At 41.2% G+C, this 20,805-nt stretch overlaps 1 protein-coding gene across 5 annotated transcripts in view; it reads left to right on the top strand.

The window, feature by feature from the left end:
- Positions 1 to 20,805, top strand: part of SULF1 (sulfatase 1) — a 158,310-nt gene that overhangs the window by 67,995 nt on the left and 69,510 nt on the right. For all 5 annotated transcript variants that reach the window (XM_057532226.1, XM_057532223.1, XM_057532225.1 and 2 more), the window contains 2 exons: positions 18,112 to 18,184; positions 18,493 to 18,722. In XM_057532226.1, the coding sequence (XP_057388209.1) occupies positions 18,551 to 18,722 (172 nt within the window). In that variant the 5' untranslated portion in view covers positions 18,112 to 18,184; positions 18,493 to 18,550. The remainder of the gene's footprint in view (positions 1 to 18,111; positions 18,185 to 18,492; positions 18,723 to 20,805) is intronic.

Raw genomic sequence — 20,805 nt, 5'->3', positions numbered from 1 at the left:
CTTTTTTCCCTCTCTGCTCCACCATGGAACATTCCATCAGTGAGAGCATCTTATGGTTCAAGATGACTGCTGAACTATTTACAGGAGCCAAGACATGGAAGCAACCTAAATGTCCATCAACAGATGAATGGATAAAGAAGGTGTGGCATACACACACACACACATATATACACACAATGGAATATTACTCAGTCATAAAAAAGGATGAAATAATGCCATTTGCAGCAACATGGATGGACCTAGAGATTATCATACTAAGTGAAGTAAGTCAGAGAAAGACAAATATCATATGGTGTCACTTATATGTGGAATCTAAAAAAATGATACAAATGAACTTATTTACAAAACAGAAATAAACTCACGGACATAAAAAAGCAAACATATGGTCACCAAAGGGGAAAGAGGGGGAGGGATGAATTAGGAATATCTTGTAATAACCTATAATGGAAAAGAATCTGAAAAAGAATGTGACTGTATGTATGTATATATATATACACATATTCAGATATAGATATATAAAACTGAATCACTTTGCTGTACACCTGAAACATTGTAAATCAACTGTACTTCAAGTTTTTTTTAAAAAAAGATGACTGCTGAAGCTCCATCCATGTTAGACAACAACACTCACCCTTTTTTATGCAGCCACCCCAGAAGTCCCACAAAACCCTTTCATTACATCTCATTGGAAAGGATTCAGTCATGTGGGCACAAGGAGAACTGGGAGATGTCACCTGAAGCTGGGCACGTAACCACTGCACATAAAATCAGGATCTTGTTATGAATGAAGGTGGTAATGAATGAGGAGGTGGGCAATGAACAGTCCCTGCCATATAATTTAAAACCATTTGCACCAGTCAAAACTGTGTTCTCCTTCCGACAAATGGTGACAGAAATTATATGAGCTCAGAATTTATCTGGAGAAAAATAGGGTGTCACCATCAGACAAAATAAAGTTGTGCCTTATCGTTGGCTGGAATATTATTTTGGTCTCTCCATTCATCCCCATGGTCAGGCAAAGCAATGACTCAAGATGAGGTGAATTTCCAGGAATAACTGGTAGGTCCTATTGCCCTCTCCCCATGACTCCTACCTAGACAACTACAAGTTTTCTGGCTGCTGTCCGCTGGGAAGGTGCAAACTTCCTACAAAGCTGTCTTTTCCTGTTTAACTGAGTTTAACTGAGTTTCATGTCATCTACAAATGTATTTTCAGTGGTGTAATCAATCTAACTTTCTAGTCTGTTTTTGTTAAAATGTTAAAATCAACATATCTTCAAGGCTTTCCTCAAGTTATTAATCCTCAACTTACTTAATCCAAATTATCTCATAGACATATTTTTACCAAAAAGTTGTTTTTCCCATATGTTTTTTAACCTAAGATTCTATTAAGGATATTCCGATCAACATAATAGTACTGCTAAAATTATTAGAAAGCAGCACCAGCACTTTAACTCACTCTATTCCATTTCTAGGGACATTATTACTTCTTTGTATTTTCATTGGTTGTGGGTTTGTGCAGAAAGAATAAGTAAACCTAAAAACCAATATTCTGTTTCCTTGAGTTGCAATGAAAAGTTGCAATGAAAAGTTTGAAACTCATACAAATGCATTTTTTCTTTGCAAGTTTGTGCATTACATTAGTCTGTATGTTTTTAACATTTGTGTCCAGGGATGATTAAGTTGGCAATTATTCACAAAATAATGGGGTAAAATGGAAAATAACTGATTTATTAGGGGAAAAAGCCACCAGGTTCAGAGTCAGAAGACATGATTGTGAGTTTCAGCTTCAGCTTTCTGAACCTCCTGTAGGGGATGGCGGTGGATTGGAGAAGGAAAAATAATGCTTGCTCTAGCTTCCTATAGAAACCGTTGTGAAGAACAAATACTAGTAATTCATGCCAAAGTCGTTCCTGAATTGTGATGCATTGTGAACATAGGAGGAGTTATTTTATCCACAAAACAACAAAGATACTAATGGGATTTGAGATACAAGAAAACACCTAAGCATATGAAAAATCTTGTTCACAGTTCAATTACTATCAACGTAAGGTCAGGCTTTCAGAAGAAAACTAAATGTATATCAGAGAAAAGTACCAGCTAAGAAATAGTTGTCCACTAACCAAGTTGGAAATATTTGACTTTCATTTACCCTGACAGGCTAATATGCTCTTTGGGGTTTGTTTTCATTGGAAAAAAAATGAACATCTGATTCCACTATGGTGTTCAGGGTGATATCAACCTAAAGCAAATATCGTGCACATTCTAGGGAGTCCTGGGGCCTTTTTTAAAAATTTTTATTGAAGTATAGTTGATTTACAATGTCTCAAGTGTAGAGCAAAGTAACTCAGTTATATATATGTGTATATATATTCTTTTTCAGATTCTTTTCCGCTATAGGTTATGACAGGATATTGAGTATAGTTCCCTGTGCTGTACAGTAGGTCCTTGTTGTTTATCTATTTTATATATAGTAGGGTGTATCTCCTAATCCCAAATCCCCAATTTATCCTTCCCCCACCTTTCCCCTTTGGTAACCATAAGTTTGTTTTCTATGTCTGTGAGTTTATTTCTGTTTGTAAGTACGTTCATTTTTATCATATTTTAGATTCCACATGTAAGCAGTATCATATGATATTTGTCTTTCTCTGTCTGACTTCACTTAGTATGATAATCTCTAGGTCCATCCATGTTGCTGCAAATGGCATTATTTCATTCTTTTCTATGGCTGAGTAATATTCCATTGTATATATGGACCACATCTTCTTTATCCACTCCTCTGTCAGTGGACGTTAGGTTGCTTCCATGTCTTGGCTGTTGCAAATACTGCTGCTGTGAACATTGGGATGTATGTATTTTTTCGAATTAGAGTTTTCGTCTTTTCTGAATATAAGCTGGGGGCTGTCAAGTGTGATATCTGTCCAACCTTTAGAAAGTTGGCAGTTGCCAGCACGTTCTGGATCTGTATTATACCTGGCATTGGATATAACTCTCCATTTGAGAGCCGGGCTCTTCTCTCATTCACCCATTATCTCCAATCATGCTTTATCCAGGAGCTCTCCAAGACTGCTGAATTAAGTATGTGTGGTGATTAAAGTAAAGAGAATTGAGCAAGAAATGACAGGTAGTTTTAGTGCTTAGTCAACTGTCTAGGAAAGAATATGGAAAATGGCAAAGCAGGGGTGCTCCTGTGGAAGTCAACTCCAAACCCAGTCCTCCCTGACTTTGCTTATCTGACATCCTCAATCAGCCAGACATACAAGAACAAGAAGGAATCTAATAAGCTTATGAAGCACCCATACCCAGACGTTTGTCCCAAAGCCTGTGCGCCAAACCCACCCACGTACTGCGCTTGAGAGAGACTCTCGTGTCTTCACTCTTACTTTAAACACACATTTAACAAGCCATCTCTTCAGCATCTCCCTAGTGTATTAGCAGAGGGCAGGTGGAGTTGTGAGAGGTAAATACACTTATAACAACTAGAAGTGATAATGGATAGTGACGGAGGTAAAACAACACCATGAAAAATATTCATAAGGAATTCCAAACAGTATCAGTCCCGTGTCATTTATGTGTTAACGCAGACAGCTTTCCATATCCCAGTATCCCACAGAAAAAAAATCTGAATTATAGCTAAAAGCAGTATTTATGTTAACGATGATGACCCAGAGCCATAAAACAAAACAAAACAGTGACATCATTCCCAGTATTTTTTGAAGACTAGGAAATACGTGATTAATTTGTGAAAGTGCACGCCATAGATTAAATTGTGATCCCAATCTTTGCCATCCCTCCCCCACCAGAGAAGTGACCAGAGTTCAGCGTCCCCGCCCACTGCCTGGGACTTGCAGAGCCCCCCAGGGAGCAAAACCTACTCCCACCCCCACCCTGGGCTCCACTGCGGGTATTGCTTTGGCCAAAGGCAGGTAAGCAGGTGCGTCAGATGCCGCATGGAAGCAGATGACTTCGAGCGGCGTTCCAGATTTCCACCAGCTCTCCCGCGCCTGGGGTCTGTCCTGAGAGTGGCATGTCTCGCATCAGGGCTGCCACCCCGGCCTGAGGGCTGGAGCGGGGAGACTCAGAGAGCCACCACCTCTGCAGCCTCCACGTGACACAGGGAGACGTACCCCTTTTCTGTTACAAGCCTCTGAGTTTGGGGAGGTTTTTTTTTTGCAAACTCAGTGTGCTTTAAAATGGTTCCTGTTTGTTTGTTTGTTTGAAGCTCCTATCCTTAAATAATTAAAGTAAGGTTTCATGGAAATTTACATATTTGGAGACCCTTCCCTGCCCTGTGATAGATAACTGAGGTATTACTAGGAATACCCTCAGTTACAATTGCACTGGAGGAGATGGTGGAAAAACAGCCACAAGCAGCCATGTGCAGTATATGAACGAGATTGTCCCCTCCTCCACCTGGCAAGTTGGGGAGGGCTTCTGTGGGCCGGGGAACAGGGCCCGCTGAGGAGAGGGTGGTCTCAGTGGATGGCGTCTCCACGGACGGGTGATACTGGAGATGATGTCATGAGGGTGTGGGTTAAGGACAGCTGGCAACCACCTGCCTTCCCTTTAGAAGATTTCAGGGCTTGAGGGTGTGGATCTCTGGGATCACAGGCACAAAGCAGAAAGTCAAGTCCGATCTTCTTTCCATATCGGGAAAGCAAAGCCCTCCGGCGCTAACTCGGAGCCTGAGAATGAATAACTTCATGACTACGCACAAATTATTTCACCTTCTGCCTCGGCACCCAGGATTAATTAGTCATTGCAAGTTGTCTCGCCACTACACAATGCTAAATACAAATGGAGGAGACCCCCGAATTCATGGAGCTGTGACTCGTGGTCTTGAATATTCATGTTCAACCACGCCAGTCCACTCTCTCACCCAGCAACAACTCTTTGTTTTACTGAGCTCTGAGGGGTCCCCTTCTGTTTGGAAGGTGAAAGGGGACCTGTACGTGGTGTGTGGCTACAATACCAGTGCCCTGTCGCGTGCTCCTGGGGGAGATGCTCTAAGGCTCATTGACAGCTGCCTGGAAACATCAGCAGCACCTGACACCCATTTTTGCCCCCAGATTCTCCCTGTTGATTTGGCAGGTTCAGAATTCACTAGGCCTCCAAGATCTTTTCAAGTGAAAATGCACTTCAGGAGAAAATACTACTAAAACAGAACCGTTATGAACAAAGTTTCGGTGGGAGGTAGCCCCAGTTCTACCCCTTGCTGTGTAATCTTGGACAGATTCCTTAACTTCTCTGAATCTCAGTTTCCTGATTAAAAAAAAAAAAGCAATAGTAGTGCCTGCTTCATTGGTACATGGTGGGCTAAAGGGAGCTGATGCCAAGTTTGGTACATGGGACATGTTCAACGCATATTAGCAAAAATTGTTACTTCTGGATAAAAGGTAAAGTCTGATCCACATGTTGGAAACTGTAGAAGGTTGGAGACTCAGGAAAGCAAAAGGAAAGAGGGAGTGGTGAAGAACTTTAGGTGGTCAAGGGGCATATGGGGGTAGTAGAATGTCAGGAATGAAAGAGAAATCGACAGTAAAAGGAAGGGGTGAGGGGGAAGGCCACAAATTCAAGATGTGCCGCTTCTGAGAAGCGCCTGGGTCCGCACAGCCATCACATGGTGCTGGACTCTACGTCCTGAAGTCGGGCAACTGGAAAACCCGGACTCCAGAATTCCCGCCCCCTCTCGACCAGGACGACTCAGTCTTCTGAGAAGTGTCTGCTACAGGAATTAAAGATGCACACAGTAGGTTGGAAGGTTGCAAACTTGACCTTTGCTCTGTTTACACCCACTGTTCTAGTTCCGGGAAGTTCAGTCCTACTTTTCCAGTTTACTTTTTTGTGGTTTCATCTCTTTGCCTCCTCTTGCTCAGCGGGAGAAGGAGAATTCAGCTCGGGGTTTCCCAGAACACCTAACGTGCGTCACGCATCGTGGTGGGTTGAGATCTTCTGGGATCATACTGCGTCATTTAGTCAGTTTGTTGTTTTACTGCATCTGTATTTGTCTGCCAGTGTCTCAAAGAGAGGAGGTGATGATGAGGGTGAAAGACCCAGAGTGGGCGATTGGCAGAGACAGCTGGACAGAATTAGCAAACTGAGGATGGGCTTCCTCAAAACAAAAGCAGTAACTCACTCTGCTGCCTTCATCTATAGGAATAATTTACCTAAAGGTGGAAAACAAATTTTGGTGGTGGCAAACCTACCTTAGTGCTTGACGATTGTTTAATAAATGTAACAAATTTCGACATTGCACGGGGCCCCTGTCAGACTTTGCTAGTTCATGTATTCAAGGATTTGTGAAACCTAGTTTCTTCAGACATTGAAAGAGAATATATAGAAAGGGAGATTAGAGGGTCATTTGAAAGCTGCTCTGAAGAACACTTCTGGATATTTGCTCTCCAGCAGAAAACTCTTTCAGTTCCTAGTGAGTGTGTTGGAATGCTTGCCTTTTCGGCAACTCTGCAAAAGATGATCTTACAGAACGGTCCTATCAGCTATGAAATAACTGGCAATCTCAAGTGTCCCATTTTGTGAATTATCAGCTGTCTCTGCCAATGCAAAGGCCTGAGAGATCACCCCTCATGAGAAGACTTGAAGCACCTGCTCCAGGCTTGGTTCCATCTACCTTTCCTTTTGCCAATGCTAGTCGGTTGATTGCTCTACCCTGGACCAGTACTAAAAGCAGCAGCGTCTCCTAGGAATTTGCTAGAACTGCAATTTCTTAGGCCCTATCCCTGAATCAGGAACTCTGGAATAATTAACAAGACCTCCAGTGATTATAATGAACCCCTGCTCTACCTTAGGATTTAAGTACTTGAGCTTGGGGCCTTTGTTTAATAGCAAAATGGTTGTTCTTCTCTTGCATGGCTCTTTTAAAGTATCCAGGGACTTCCCTGGTGGTCCAGTGGTTAAGAATCCATCTTGCAGTGCAGGGGACGCCGGTTCGATCCCTGGTCAGGGAACTAAGATCCCACGTGCCACGGGGCAAATAAGCCCACACGCCGCAACTACTGAACCCATGCACTCTGGAGCCCGCACGCCACAGCTAGAGAGAAGCCTACACACTGCAAAGGAGAGACCCGCACACCACAACTAAACATCCTGCGTGCCGCAACTAAGACCTGATGCAGCCCAATAAATAAATACTTAAAAAATAATAATAAAATAAAAAAATTAAGTATTCAGTATTCTGAAACTGGGAGCCAAATGTGGTAAAGAAGATGTTTCTTCTTAGAAGGAAAGCTTCCTCAAAATCTAGAGAGAAATCAATGACTAAATTGTAAAGGAATGAAAAATATCTAGTCCTTGGATTAGGATTCTTAGCCTGGATCTTCATCTTCTTGTCTGGCTTTATTCTCCAATAAAACTGATTAACAAGTTACTTACGCATATTTTGGAAGATATTTGAGTTGAATTTAGTCCAAACACGAAAGTAGTGTTATATAAGGAAATTTTTCTTAGTGAACTTGGAAAGCATCGATTAGTAGCCTAGTAGTCAGAATTCCTTTGAGCCAGATGGACATTAAATACACTGGCTTCCTATCTGTGTAGCTACAGCTTTGTAGGATCTATTGATCCACTACTTAACAAGCCAGTGGCCCAATTCAAAATAACCACTTCCACTGTTCTCCCACAGTGTACCATATAAGTGTATTTTTTAAGAGGAAAAGATTCAGGGGTTAGATGGAAACAATCTTCAAATATTTAAATCATTTGTTATTGAGAAGAAAATAGAATTATTTTGTGTGGCTCAGTAGACTAGAGCATGATTAAACACTTAGAAGAGAAGAGGACAGATTTTTGTTCAATAAAATGGAGAATTTTTTAACCTGTTTCGCTGCCCAAAACTAAACAGGTTTCCTAACGAGGTCTGTGTTACCTAGATAGGGGCATTTTTCATTGATGGTCTAGAGAAATTTTCTTCATTAGTTAAAAGTTAATCTAGGGGAACTTTAAAATCCCTCGTCTTTGTGCATTCAGGCTGCTGTAACAAAAACACCATAGACCAGGCGGCTTAAATAGCAAACATTTATTTCTCATTGTTCTGAAAGCTGGAAGTCCAAGATTAAGGTGCTAGTGGATTGGGTATCTGGCGAGAGCCCACTACCTGGTTCATAGATGACCATCTTCTCAGAGTCCTCATATGGTAGAAGGTGGGTGGGAGAGCTCTCTGTGGCCCATTTTATGAGGGTACTAATCCCATTCATGAGGGTTCCACCCTCATGACCTAATCACCTCCCGAAGACCCCCACCTCCTAATACCATCACACTGGGGGTTAGGATTTCAACATATGAATGGGGAAGGAGGGGGACATAAACATTTACTCCATAACACCTTCAAACTCAAAGATGCTATAACATATTTTCAAGACTGTCTCCTTCACATTAGCTCTCTAGAGTGGAGGTTGCTTCTCTCCTTTTTCATATATGATCTGTTCTGCGAAGCCATGTTCCAATGAGGAACAGCAGATTTTCTGTGGCAGGGTGTTGCCGTTTGCTCATTTTGCAAACCCATTCATGATCATGTACATGTTTCCTTTGTTTGCATTTCAAGGATACAAAGCTGTAGGTAGGAGATCCTGAAGTGGAGGGACCAGAAGCATATCAAATCTAATCCTTTGTATTTTCATCCACAATTGAAACTAAATACAATCAAGACATAGCAAAAGGATCAGGAAAAATAAACAAATCCTCCAGAGATCCGCCAGAACTGGAGGTCTTGGTAAACTTCATAGGCAGCCAGACTTACCTAATAATCCAGTTCTACTAATGATGACAACTAGTATTTTGAAGCTATCATGCTGTTATATGACACATTTTGATAATGTTTCACCAGAGCGAGCCAAAAGAATGATATACTGGAGATTCACAACTTTATAAGGAATTGTCTAAACAATCTAAGCTCCTCACTCTTTAGAGTTATAAATACATACTGTGCTTTGCTAATCTGTCCATCAGTGAAAACTGTTTTAGTTTCTCCTCCACTTTTATTTGCAAATTTTATACATTGATACAAGCCCAATTCAGATAACAGGGGAGCATTCTTTATTTTTTTCCTTAATTAAGTAAACATCATGCACCTTTGTATGGATAATGTTTTAGTAAGCTTACAAATAAAATCGAAAATTGCTTTCTTCTTGAAGACTCAGGTATTAAAATCAGCCCAACTGTGTTGCATTATAATCTCTAATATCACATCAGGTTTTAATAAGCCTCTTTTTTACAGCACACATGTGCTTAAGACTTCATGGAAACCAAATCTGTGGAGAGAAGGGATTACTTTAGATTACTTTGAAATATGCATTGTTTGAAATGGCCTCTGGGGACCAGCTTTCGTGAATGGCTGGTTTTACTTGTGGGGCATATCATCTGGTTTAATTATATTAGCTCCTTTGTGTGACAAGTGCTGGTCTTGTGTGTGCTGAGAAATGAAGGTTTCAAACAAAGTCGAGTAGTTAGAAAATAAATTCTGGAAATGGAGCACCACTGGGTGTTTGCAGTATAGATGGTTAGATGAGATTTAAGGACTTGGCCAGCTGTAAACATCTATTTATTTTTTTTTTTAATTTTTATTTTTTTATTTATTTATATTTATTTTTGGCTGTGTTGGGTCTTCGTTTCTGTGCGAGGGCTCTCTCCAGTTGCGGCAAGCGGGGGCCACTCTTCATCGCGGTGCGCGGGCCTCTCACTGTCGCGGCCTCTCTTGCTGCGGAGCACAAGCTCCAGACGCGCAGGCTCAGCAATTGTGGCTCACGGGCCCAGTTGCTCCGCGGCATGTGGGATCCTCCCAGACCAAGGCCCGAACCCGTGTCCCCCGCACTGGCAGGCAGACTCCCAACCGCTGCGCCACCAGGGAAGCCCTAAACATCTATTTATAAAGATACTCTAGTGACAATAAACATACATTTGCCCCAAATGTCCATAGACATAGATTATAATCTGAGCCTTTTCAGGAAGATTATTTTACAGATATGACAGATAATTGTTTATGGTGATAATATAGCTCTTAAAATTTTCCTTCTATAAATTCTTCTGCTTAAAACGTCATAAAGTTCACTCTTCTATAACAGTAGAGTAAAATGTGAGTTTTCATTAGCTAAAATATTTCCCAGCTTCTGTCCAGACAAAAAGCTAAGACGGAAGTCATATTTTAAGTTTCAAGTTACTACAGGCCTTTTATGCAAGTACTGTGATTTGAATCAGTGTTAGTGAATTTATGGTTTTAAAAATGTCCTACTGTGTCTCTTCAGGTGCTATTCACCTGAAGACTGTGATAAATATCCCTATGTCCAAATACTGTTTTGAGGGTAAGCTGATGAATTTGATTGGACAAGAATGTCATAAATCAGATGGATGTCAATAAAAATGGGTAGACGATTTATCTTTGTTGTATGCTTTGTGTGCTTTGTGGCTAAAATTAATAAATTAATTTTCCTAGAGAGGCCTGCTAGCTACTCAGTTTGTTCTACTATAATGATATTTTCCACGATTGCAGGCCTGAATTTCACTTGAAAGTTAAGTAGAGTTGCTTTTTTTACTTGATAAATATACAGCTATGCTTGGTAATCACTGGGAGGTAAGTATACAGCTGAAGGAAAGATGACAATCTGAAGACAGTAGAGGGATTTAGGTACATATAAAGCACATGTTGAAGATGATTTTGTCATTAAAAGGCTTGGAATGGTATATTTAGCCAATAACACAAAAAAACCTCAAACCAGCATTTCCCAGTACAACTTGTGAAGGAAGTATTTTTGAAATAATACATGAACTAATCTGAATTTTAGGGTTTCCTTGGAAATGGGTCTCTGAGCAAAGGTGTTGACTTAAAGATGGATGTTTGATTTTCTTTAAAGGTTCTCCTGTAAATAATACATTTTGGAAGAACAAATTAAAAAACAGAGCTATTCCCCATAATTTGTCCCTAAACCTTGAGCTAAGAACTAGAATTTGTTGTCTTTTGAAATGCACATTTGTTTTTCACACTCTGTGTTCCCAGACCTCCCTTTCTTGGTCATGACTCCGTGTGAGGCCAGCAGGATCCCTCAGAAGGAACTTGTGTCTCCACTCTTCTGTATTTAAACCCTTAGAAAATGTTAAAGAGCATTATATTGGTAGCGAGCTTTATAGCATAGAAAGTAAACCAGTGGGAACTCTCTTGACTGTGGCTTAATTTTTAAAGCTAAGTCAGGTGTTCTTCTTTCCTCGCATAGATGTTATCTACAAGAAAATATTTTGAGAAGTGCTTTTGAAATCTAAATGTAGCACCTACCTGTATTTTTAAAAATATTTTCTTCAACTTAAATGTATCACAAGAACTGTAGAACTTTAAAATAAATTCATATTGTGCCAGATTATGTACATCAGGGAAACAAACTAAAATGAAACATGTCCCCCAAATTCCCAAAGCTGTTTAAAGGTGCATTTTTTGTACCTAGGAATGGTAGAACTTTAAGCTATGAAGATTGTGTTTCTTCATTACTTAAACATGTATCGGCATGTATGAATATGTTTGTACATGTATCTTAAGTATGTGCATGTGCATGCATGCACGCGTGCGCGTGCAGGCATCTAGTGAGAAAAAAAGATAAATACATAGGATACTGATGAAACTGGATGCTTGTGGTAAACAGTAGTGTTCAGCACACTTCAGCTGTGCCATCAATTTCCAGCCCTCTTGCAGTTGGATGTGGCCATGTGACTAGTTACAGCCAATGAAATATTATAAGTGATCTGAGTCACTTCCAGGTTGAAGCCATGAAAAGCGCTCCTGCAAGATTCTCCAGTTTTTTTCTTCCTCTGCTTCTTGGTCCAGCTATTGCAGCAACACAACAACTGTGCCCCCATCAGCCCGCATCCATGCATGACCGGGCAGAGCAAAGATCCCGTCACTCTGTGTGTGACTTGTAGTGTGTGTTAAGTCATTGATATTTGGGGTTTTTTTCTTGTTGTTATTGCAACAAACTATTTCTGCTGACTTATGCAATACCTCCAGATACTTCAATACAGATAAGCTATAAATATATGAAACCAAAGGCAAATTTAATGTAATCAATCATATACCGTAAGGAGTAGCTAAGATGCCTAAGACCACATTTGTGGTTCTTTTAATCAATATGCTATTCTTGCACTAGACCCAAACTGAAGTTTCCAATGCCCCACTTTGTAAAGTTCAACAATCTTTTTATTCTCATTATCTTGGAGCTCATTGCCACCATCAAAACTTGTGACCATTATCAGACCCTTTGGACACTCTGTAGCATCTGCTTCAGGAATATCAGATCCTTCTGGGGGTTTTTTTCATAATTTTTAGGTCACTTTGGTTTTCTTTGTTTTGCTAATTTTGATTTGAAAGAAGCTGGACAAATCTCAGTCTTGGACCCTTTGCATTCTCCAAAATGCTCTTGGTGAGCTTGTTGTTATGTGGTTTTAGTTCCTACCTTTGTGGGGTAACTCTCAAAAGCACATTTCTTGCTGTAACCTCTCACTTCATTCTTATCACTGCTTACCTCTTTCTATTCTGTTCCTCCACGAGAAGACAGAGGGAAAGCCTAGGAAATTTACTTATTTCTATTCTTATCATGCAACAGATCATGGGGAAAAAATCCAACTTCAACATAAATAAAATAAAAAATAAAATCTGTCCCTCTCCCTCACCGTACCCCAGGGATAACCAACGCTAACAATTTTGTGAATAGATGACTTTTCAAGGTTCCTTCCAATGTCAGGATTTACAGTGTTGGGGGGAGAAAACAGAAAGGGAAAAAAAGGGAAGAAAAGCAAACATTGTTCAAGGAGGATCTCATCACTTAGCTAAGGATTTCCCCAAAGGTGCTCCAGGTCAGAGATGCACACTTTTCAGCTGTCGTGGGTGACTGGAAGAGATTTATTATTCGAGGGGTATAAAAATGTTATCGCACCAGAAGGAGACTGTTGTCTCTCTTCTTTGCTTGGAGTTGTAATAAATTAGGTCGGGAAACAGGCTTTCTTGGGATTAACAGTAGATGAACTTTGCCAGCTATGGGGTTTTTAAAAGAAGAAATTAGCTCCTTCATGGTTTCACATATATCATAAAGAAGCTAGCACATCCTGAAGGCTTCCTCTAAAGAAAAAAAGTGATATATGGGAAACTTGAAAGTCAAAATTAAAGGAAAAGGGCCATGTAAACTGACCCTAGGAAATGTGAGAACTATGTCGATTGGCGTTGGGGGGTGGGACGGGGGAGGGTAGATACCACCTTCTTGCTGGTATAATCCTATTTTGCTTTACTCTAACGATAAACTAAGTGTGTTCTGGCTAAATTCAGCTTTGAATAATTGCATGCTGCTGGCCTAATCTCCCCCACTGCTGTGGTTGGTTATGGTGTCCTGTTTTTTTCTCTGGCTTCACTCTGGAGTGGCATTGCTTTGTACTAGAAACAATTCCATTGCCCCACCCCTGAGAGGTTGATTTCTGGGCTGAGTGGGTTGTTCTGAACCTGTCTCTCACATCCTTTAGATTTGTGGGCGTTCACTTATAAAGTTCTGTGTTATCCTCAGATTAAAACACACACACACACAGAATGTCATCACAGAATGTCATCACTCATTAGATTTGCGGGCATTTAGAACTTAGGACAGTTTCAAGGCTTTAAGGGGAAAAAAATGAATTAAGTTTGTGACTAGGGCCAAATCTGTAGCCTTAGAGGTAAAAGGCCAGGCTTAACTATGGGACCAAATATACTCTAGGCCAGTAATTCTCAAATTCTTTGGGCTTGGAATCCCTTTATATTATTGAAATTGTGTTTTTATCATTTTATATTAGTAAGCTTATGTTTATGGGGATTTTAGCTATTGATACTTAGAAATTCAAACTGAGAATTTTTAAAAGTATTAATTAAAAAACAATAAATCTATATGTTAAATGATATATAATATTTTATGAAAAATAACTATATTTTCCCAACCAAAAAAATATTGGTGACTAAAATTGGCATGTTTTACATTTTTGCAAATCTAATATTTATCTGAATAAAAGAGAACTGGATTCTTATATCTGCTTCTGCATTCAATCTGTTGAAATATATTGTTTTGGTTGAGGTATAGGAATAAAGTTCAGCCTCACATGGATAAATAGTTGGAAAAGAAGTATTTCAAGAGCTTTTTTCAGATACTTGTAGATCTTCTTTGATACTATAACAACACTTGACAAGTGGTGATTCCTAAAGGTTAGTTGTAGTAAGAAATCTGAAACCATATCAATGAGCTTTTCCTACTCTGTTACATTAAAATCCAATGGTCATCTTGCACTTTGAGTGAATTTCTTTTACCCATGTATGATTTTGTAACATTGTGTTTGGTCATTTGGGAAACATTGGTTCATTGAATTATGCAAATAGTCTAAGTGTTGACACATTTCATTTTACAATACCATGAAATAACATTCGTTAATATCAACATCAGTGTCATCAGAAAGGTTTTACATATTGGGAAGCTGCCAAGCTCACAGTAGCAGATACAAGTTTTCCAAAATTCTGCTTTTGACTTGAAAGCTAGATTTCTGTCATTGGCAACAAACACGACAAATACCGGCAGTTGCTTTCCTTGAAATGACAGTCTTATTTCATTTACAACTCGAGAAAATGTCTGCCAAAAATCCAAGTCCAAGTAATTCTTTCAACTAAAAATAGCGTTTGAGCAAAAACAGAGAACAAAGATGTGTCTAGTTCACCTGGCAACTCAGTCCCACGAGTGCTTTCCCTCAACAAGCATCACACCTCCATAGGCTGCAAAGGGTTTTATGTGTCCCTTCTCTCTCAAAACAGAAAACTTAAAAGAAAATATGTGCCTTCAAGGGTCAAGGTTTAATCAAATTAATCATTTTACTGCTTCATCTTGAGTGAAACTGTTCTGGTCTTGTGGATTCCACCACAAGGATCTCAGGGTCCCCCCCAAAGTCCCAGATTACACCTTGACAACCACAGTGGTGGACAAGCATATGGCCACCATCCCCTGTACCTCGGCACCAGCTGCCCAGACAAAGGGAGGCTTATTGAAGACAGAGACCCCCCTTAAACCTACTGGGGCAATGAGGGCTTTGATTTAGTGTGGGGTTTTGCTAGACAAGCATATGTGAGCTAGACTTTCTGTCCAGTTGGCTTGAAGGCTTCCCAGTCTTTTCTTTCTTTTATATGTGACTTGAAACTTTTAATGTCACATTTATAGTTGGCTTGACTGCCCCAAACAAAGTGTTGTAAACTTTCCCCACCAATTGGCCATAGCTACAATTGGTGTTTTCACTTTAGAGCTTGAAGAATAGGCATCTTGTGTTCCGGTCCTGATTGGTGAATACAGCAACCGTTCCTCAAGCTCACTTTCCATGTGTGAGAAAAACCTCTTTTGACATTTCTCCCATTTTCGACTATTTCTCAAGACAAGTTGTTAGTCTCTAAGGACACTTGTCGTCTGCCACAAAGTATCCAATTCAGACATTGCATCCTTGTCTCCTTTGTTGAGGTCTGCATTTTGTCTGTCAGGTTTTTTTTCTTCTTTTCCTTCTGGAGCTGGAAACCAGGCAGTGAGAGGATGACAGGTTCTAAAAGGTCATTTTTGAATAAAGAATTGTCTGTGTGCACTTTTCTTCAGACTTCTGTGTTTTGTGTGTTTTAGTAAAGGGAGCGCTCCTGCTGGCCAGACCTGTCTGAAAGTTCCATTTTCTTTACCACTCAATTTCTCGGCTTTTACATATGCATCCGCTGAATCGATAATAAATTGTGGCAGAAAAAATAAACGTAGGTCTCTTCTGCACCTTTGACTGTCCAGAAAGGAAAGCTACTTTATAGGTAAAGCGTGCATCTTCTCTGCTGTCCCTTTTCTTTATTAGGAAATGATTTTCAATGTAGTTTAAACTACATTGAAAATACAAGGTACCCTTAAGGCTAATTTTCTTTTTCCTAAAGGAAGAAATAAAGTAAATACAATAAAGAAAAGAATAACCCAGAACACTGATTGGGTTCCAGGGAATGTTATCAGCATCTTAATAGTCAAGAATTTTCAGTTGCATGTGTGACCGATTATTTAAACCAAGCGCTGCTGTTCCCTCCATACTGTGAGTCTGGCTGTATTTCCTGGGTTACCATTGTCAGCAGAGGTTAGTTTAAACCATAGCGGATGCAAGAAACCCTGCTGACTCTCTCTTCACACAACGTTGCCGGCTTTGAGAGGTGGGCAAAGTTTTGCTACTTCAAGGACCAACCCCCTAAGAAACTTCTGTATTTAACTCTTAGGCTAATGCACGCTCTGTGGGAGAAAGCCATTGTTTCACTCATTTCTTTTGCTTTCCCATCCTTTCATGCTTGTATCAGTTTTCTCATGATTTAAAACAAATGCCCAGAAACCCAACAGTCAGGACAGAACAATTGCGGGCTTTCAGTGTTCAGCAGGCACCGCAATCACTGAAATAACCCCGAGTTATTACCAAACAAAAAACAAAACCGCACGCCAAACCGTACGTATTGACTTTCTCAAGCCACAGGATCAATCGGAGGTGGCTTGCTTTTTTGCTCTGCAGATCATGTGGTCAGGACTGCCTTGCTGCAGACACTGGATTTTTGTTTTAAAACCTAGTTCTTACTGAGTCTTTCTCTCTCTCTCTCCCTCCCTTCTTCCCTCCCAAAGAATAATTACAGGCTGCAAAGTAAAAAGCATTAGAACTGTTTACAAAACAGCTCATAAAGTTTAAAATAATAGGGGCGTGTGTGTTTGTGTAAAACACAATAATGTGTATGGCAGGGGGAAGCAGTACACCGTCTTTCTTCATTCTTCTTTCGCTGCCCCATGTCACCCTCCAGAGTTGAAGGCGCGGAAGGGAGCGATGGAGTCCCTTTCCTCCTGCTTTGCATTCCTCACACTTCATTCGTGATGCTTACTTATCTGACCCCCATTTATTGTTGAGCGTCAAATACAGACCCTCAGGTGTGTGGGGACAGAGTGGCTGCTGGAGCGGGCTGCTGTCTTATTAATTTTAGGGCAGTCGAAATTCCCATACAGATGCTCCCTCGTGACATTCAAGAGAAAGATGGTGTTTTTTTGTTTTTTTGTTTTTTTTTAATGAGCCCTTTGCTATCTTTCAGAAGTCCAAGGGAACAGCTTTCAGCAGGTTAGCGTTCTAAAGTGAAAGGGGCATTTTTCCAACCCTTTCCAAAGTCTCCTCCTGTGCAGATTCGCAAAGATTTCACAGTGCTCCCCTCCAGATTTGATTTGATTTGATTTTTTTAAGGTGGAAGGGTCGCCTCTAACCTCCAGCCTCAGAGTCCATCAGTCATGTTGCTTTGCAGGTTAAGATCTGCTGCGGCAAAGCCAAACCTCGGTGCTAGCGGCGCTGCACCGGCTCTGGACAGTAGTGAAGCTGGTGCTGACAGTCGGAGGAGGGCTCTGTCCCCTTAGGCGCCGATGCGCTGGGGATGAGGGCTGGGCCGAGGGACCCGCCCAGCCGGGAGGAAGCATCCCTTCCCCCGGTGATTGATGGAGGACAGTTAGCTTTTCAGAGACTGGGAAAGGTTGCTCTCCCAGCCACTTACTATGAAGTCTTTGTCAGCAAAAAGAACTCTCCTGGGCAGTGAGTGACATCATGCAGATGACAAATGACAGCTTTGCGTTTCATTCTGCTTGATCAGTACTCAGTATCGTCCGCAGGTGAGTTAACGCTCCCCAGATGCAAACACTCCAGTGCCCTGTGGTTTCACAGGCACTGCTGGCTCTTCCTTATCAGTCATTTGGTTTTCTTGGAGATGTTTAAAGTACTATTAAAGTGTGAGCAGGGATGATACCCAGATCACCGTATTTATGATTATGAAATGAAGGTGTTATTCATGTCATTTGTTAGCAGTTCTGAATGTTGTTTCCTTCTGTTTCTCCCTTTTGGAGTACAGATTTTTAAAATTATATCAATATATATGTATAGATATGATTTATATATTACATTTATATTTATTATACTTATATATAAATATAATATATAAATCATATCTATACATATATATTTATGCTGTTCCAAGAGACTATTTCAGACCAAAAATCTGTGTCAAAATCCTTGACTGACGTTTCCTTTGTATTTTTTCTCCCCCTTCCAGGACCCCATCTGCAGATGTCCTGAATACCTCTGAGTATAGCAATTGATTATTCAACCAGGATACCTAATTCAAGGTATTAGCTCTTGTCAGAAAGCTTTTACATCTGAGCTCTGTGTTGGAAATTCTATTTTGGCAATGAATTTTGAAATCGGAAAAGTTGGAATGAGAATAAAGGACAAAAGTGAATTTGCAAAATAATCGAGCGCTTAAAAAAAACGACCTGACGCCTGGGAGGGTTTGCCGCTTCTGACTCATGGGCAGCCCTTTCTCTGCTGGTTTATGTGCCAGTTCTCACTGAGTTGTAGTGCTTTTTCTACAACTGTGTTTGGGGCTTGGATTTCATTTTCGTCTCTCCCTCTCCCTTTCTCTCTGACTGCCCAGAGCTGCAGGAACCAGGAGACAGACATTTTGTCAGTTTTGCGACATTGGACCAAGCACAATGAAGTATTCTTGCTGTGCTCTGGTTTTGGCTGTGCTGGGCACACAGCTGCTGGGGAGCCTCGGTTCAACCATCAGATCCCCGAGGTTCAGAGGCCGGATACAGCAGGAACGAAAAAACATCCGACCCAACATCATTCTTGTGCTCACCGATGATCAGGACGTGGAGCTGGGTGAGACACTGGGTTTTTCACTTGTTGGTCTCTTTTGCTCAAATGATTTGCTGGCTTTGCATTATCAGTAACAGTCAGTTAACTTTTGGGGGATTGGCACGTCATGGTAGTATCTGAACCAACAACCTAGGTTATAAAATGTACTCGTATTAATGATACAGCATTTGGTTTGTGTTTCAACTTGACTCTTCTGATCTTAAGTTTTTGAAGCTGGGGGTGGGGTGGGAGGATGGGAGGATGGCAGGCGAGAGGAAGCACGAAACTGTAGAAGTCAAGGGTTGGATCGTGCGCCTTGGAAAACTCTTGGTCCAGAACTTTTCAAAATATTTGGGCAAATGTGTTTCAAAGAGTATGAGATGATGACTGTAATTCTCTGCAATGCAGATGAACATAGGCGGATACAAAAAGAACTTGTCGATTGTCATTATTATTAAGGTGATTCCTTTATTCACAGCTTGTGATTGTTAGGGAATTGAAAGTTACAGTATCCTGCACATCCTTCCGGTAGTAATTCACCGCTACCACCTTAGACAGGATGCTTTTCTGAAGAATTCACTCACCTGGGTTAATTCTAGAGCACTTAGAAAGCCTGCCAACGTCTGGTGTTTCAGCTCAGCTTCTGTATCACCTGATTTAGTTTCTCACCTTTTCACTTTCTTTAATGTCCCAGCCCTATGGTCTTGCCCATAAGCTTAGGGTCAAGTTCTTCTAGGGTACCTAGGACAAATGGAAAGCTTGCCCTTACAAGTTGTCACCACCACTCATTTCCATTCCTGGACGCAATTCCTTGCTCTCAGGAATCGCTCGGCTAGGCTTATCCATCACGCTGAACTTGACCGTTGCTTGTAGCTTTTAGACTTCCTGCTAGCAGAGCACCCTGGGCTTCTTTCCAGAGCTCCTCTGGCTAGGGTCTTTGAGGATAAACCCCTCCAGGCTGGAATTTGATCCACAGGGATAGGGACTGTGATTTCCGATTGGAAACCAAACCCTGGAATCCCAAAAAGTTAACTTTTGGGGTTCAGCTGGAAACAAAGGCACTAAAAGCCAGCAGAGGTAATGATTGTTGGAGGTGACTTGCAGCGTCTGTTGTCTCTCACTTAATTGCTTTTTTTTTAAAATAAATTTATTTATTTATTTATTTATTTATTTATTTATTTTTGGCTGCATTGGGTCTTCGTTTCTGTGCGAGGGCTTTCTCTAGTTGCGGCGAGCGGGGCCCACTCTTCATCGCGGTGCGCAGGCCCCTCACTATCGTGGCCTCTCTTGTTGTGGAGCACAGGCTCCAGACGCGCAGCCTCAGTAGCTGTGGCTCACGGGCCCAGCTGCTCCGCGGCATGTGGGATCCTCCCAGACCAGAGCTCGAACCCGTGTCCCCTGCATTGGCAGGCGGATTCTCAACCACTGCACCACCAGAGAAGCCCAATTGCTTATTTTTTAATTTTTATTTACTTATTTGGTTGTGCCAGGTCTTAGTTGAGGCTGGCGGGCTCCTTAGTTGTGGCACGTGAACTCTTAGTTGCAGCATGCATGTGGGATCTAGTTCCCTGAGCAGGGATTGAACCCGGGCCCCCTGCATTGGGAGCGTAGAGTCTCAACCACTGTGCCACCAGGGAAGTCCCTCTCACTTAATTGCTTAAGCAAGACCATGGATTTTCAGGCATCATGCCAAAATGAAAAGTCTTGCAGGTATGACTTTAGTATGTATGTGGCTGGTGGTTTAAGTTTTCATTCACCTACAGGGCAAGTAAAGTGAAGACCTTTGAATTCACCTCCCTTAACATCTCTGGTATCCATCCTTTTCAATGAAGCCATTCTCTTCTCTCCCAGTTTTTCCCTAACTGGTTGGTCACATGACCCACCTGTGCCCTCTAGTCTTGGCCCCTCCTACCTATTCTTCATTTCCTGCAAGTATCTGATCAGGTCTCTGCTGCTTAAAACCCTCCACCGGGTTCCTTTACCAAGAGGATTAAGCCCCTCCCCTCTGCAGGCTGATGAGCGCCAGGCATCTGTCCCTACCTATTTCTGTAAGGCTATTCCCTTTCCCCCACTTTTGCTCTGTGCTTCATGGAAACAACTTACACTT

Source organism: Balaenoptera acutorostrata, chromosome 17 (genome assembly GCF_949987535.1).
Source record: "Balaenoptera acutorostrata chromosome 17, mBalAcu1.1, whole genome shotgun sequence".
NCBI classification, from domain to species: domain Eukaryota; kingdom Metazoa; phylum Chordata; class Mammalia; order Artiodactyla; family Balaenopteridae; genus Balaenoptera; species Balaenoptera acutorostrata.
Note: the sequence above shows the minus strand (reverse complement) of the source record. Positions and strands in the feature narration are given on the sequence as shown.